The sequence below is a fragment of the Babylonia areolata genome, chromosome 17 (assembly GCF_041734735.1).
Source record: "Babylonia areolata isolate BAREFJ2019XMU chromosome 17, ASM4173473v1, whole genome shotgun sequence".
NCBI classification, from domain to species: Eukaryota; Metazoa; Mollusca; class Gastropoda; order Neogastropoda; family Buccinidae; genus Babylonia; species Babylonia areolata.
In genome coordinates, this window is record NC_134892.1 from 10,429,454 (window position 1) to 10,431,953 (window position 2,500).

General features: G+C 52.6%; 1 protein-coding gene across 1 annotated transcript in view; it reads right to left on the reverse strand.

Annotated features, from left to right (window-relative positions):
- Positions 1-1,018: 1,018 nt before the first annotated feature.
- Positions 1,019-2,500, reverse strand: part of LOC143291403 (uncharacterized) — a 5,143-nt gene continuing 3,661 nt past the window's right edge. Inside the window, exon 5 of the mRNA XM_076601242.1 lies at positions 1,019-1,842. Coding sequence (XP_076457357.1) covers positions 1,019-1,842 — 824 coding nt within the window. The remainder of the gene's footprint in view (positions 1,843-2,500) is intronic.

Consider the following 2,500-nt stretch of genomic DNA (forward strand, 5'->3'; position numbering starts at 1 on the left):
AAAGGTGGGAGGGGGGCAGGTGGGGCTCAGGCAGCTCTCTTAAGGATGGGGGTCCTTAGGACGGGGGGCACCTGAGGAACGACGTTCGAAACGAAAGGATTCCCTGTTGAAGGGACCTCGACCACGAGGATCTTGGAAACGACGCTGGAAAGGAGCGGGGCCCTTGCTGGAAGCCGGACCTCCATGGCCACCCTGGTAGGGATTTGGGAAGCGGGGCTTGAAAGGAGAGGGATCTTTGATGAGGGGAGGATGAGGAGGAGCTCTAGCGTGGGATTCCTTGTGGGAGGAGGAGGAGGGAGGAGGAGGTCTTCCATAGGGGTGGAATGGGGGAGCTCTGCCGTGGGATTCATTCTGGGGGAAGGGAGGAGGAGGTCTTCCATAGGGGTGGAATGGGGGAGCTCTGCCGTGGGATTCATTCTGGGGGAAGTGAGGAGGAGGTCTTCCATAGGGATGGAAGGGGGGAGCTCTGCCGTGGGATTCATTTTGGGGGGAGGAGTGAGGGGGTTTTCCATAGCGTTGGAAGGAACGGGTTCTGCCGTGGGATTCCTTGTGGGAGGAGGGAGGAGGAGGAGGTCTTCCATAGGGATGGAATGGGGGAGCTCTGCCGTGGGATTCATTTTGGGGGGAGGAGTGAGGGGGTTTTCCATAGCGTTGGAAGGACCGGGTTCTGCCGTGGTATTCCTTGTGGGAGGAGGGAGGAGGAGGAGGTCTTCCATAGGGATGGAATGGGGGAGCTCTGCCGTGGGATTCATTTTGGGGGGAGGAGTGAGGGGGTTTTCCATAGCGTTGGAAGGACCGGGTTCTGCCGTGGGATTCCTTGTGGGAGGAGGGAGGAGGAGGAGGTCTTCCATAGGGATGGAATGGGGGAGCTCTGCCGTGGGATTCATTTTGGAGGGAGGAGTGAGGGGGTTTTCCATAGCGTTGGAAGGACCGGGTTCTGCCGTGGGATTCCTTGTGGGAGGAGGGAGGAGGAGGAGGTTTTCCATAGGGATGGAAGGGGGGAGCTCTGCTGTGGGATTCATTTTGGGGGGAGGAGGAAGGAGAAGGTTTTCCATAGGGATGGAAGGGGGGGTGTTCTGCCGTGGGATTCCTTGTGGGAGGAGGGAGGAGGTTTTCCATAGGGATGGAAGGGGGGAGCTCTGCTGTGGGATTCATTTTGGGGGGAGGAGTGAGGGGTTTTTCCATAGGGTTGGAAGGGCGGGGTTCTGCCGTGGGATTCCTTGTGGGAGGAGGGAGGAGGAGGAGGTTTTCCATAGGGATGGAAGGGGGGAGCTCTGCTGTGGGATTCATTTTGGGGGGAGGAGGAAGGAGGAGGTTTTCCATAGGGATGGAAGGGGGGTGTTCTGCCGTGGGATTCCTTGTGGGAGGAGTGAGGGTTTTTTCCATAGGGTTGGGATGGGGGAGTTCTGCCGTGGGATTCCTTGTGGGAGGAGGAAGGAGGAGGTTTTCCATAGGGTTGGGATGGGGGAGTTCTGCCGTGGGATTCCTTGTGGGAGGAGGGAGGAGGAGGAGGTTTTCCATGGGGATCAAAGGGCGGGGTTCTGCCGTGGGGATACTTGTGGGAGAAGAAGGCGGGGTGGCTGGAGGAGGAAGAGGAGGAAGAGGAGGAAGAGGAGGGCGGGTACCCGGCGTGGTCGTCATCGTGACCACCACTACCACTACCACGACTGCTGCTGCTGCTGCTGCTGCTGTAGCCGTCATGATGGTTGTTGTCATGGGGATGGTTCTCGCCGTGACCGTAAGAGTCGCTGTAGTACTGCTGGGGGTAGGGGTGGGGGTGATCGTTACCATAGCTACCACCCCGGTGGCGACGGAGCAGGATGTCGAAAAGTTTGAAGACGTCTGTTGTTGTTAACATGACAACAAATAAAATGAAATGAAAATGAACTGAAATAAAATAGAATAGAATAAAATTGAATTAAATTAAACAAAATTGAATGAAAATTTTAAAAAGTCTGTTCCGGTTGTGTTTGTAAAACAACTTCAAGTTTACAGTAAAGCCCCCCTTTATATATATATATATATATATATATATATATATATATATATATATATATATATATATACCTAGAAAAAACAACAACAACAAAACCGCCCACCAAACTAATTTGTAAGATGAATCTGTAAAATAGTTTGGAAAAAAAACAAGAAGAAGGTGCCAAACTTTCCTTTTCTCTCTATATACGCCCATATTTCTCCTATCTATCTATTTGTGTGTGTGTGTGTGTGTGTGTGTGTGTGTGTGTGCGTGCGTGCGTGCGTGCTTGCGTGCGCACGCGCCCTTTGTCACTAACATATTACATTTGGCTTGCTAATGAGGCTGTTATAGAGCCCTGTGTTTTTGACTTTTGAAATCGCCTCCCCCCCCCCCCCCCCACCCCCATGACTGATGTCATTTGATAGCACTCAGGGCCCCGTGGTTAAGGGCTCTGAGCACATTATAGACGCCAGTCATTGTTCTTATTGATAATTATTCTATTAATATTGGTAATACAATCAT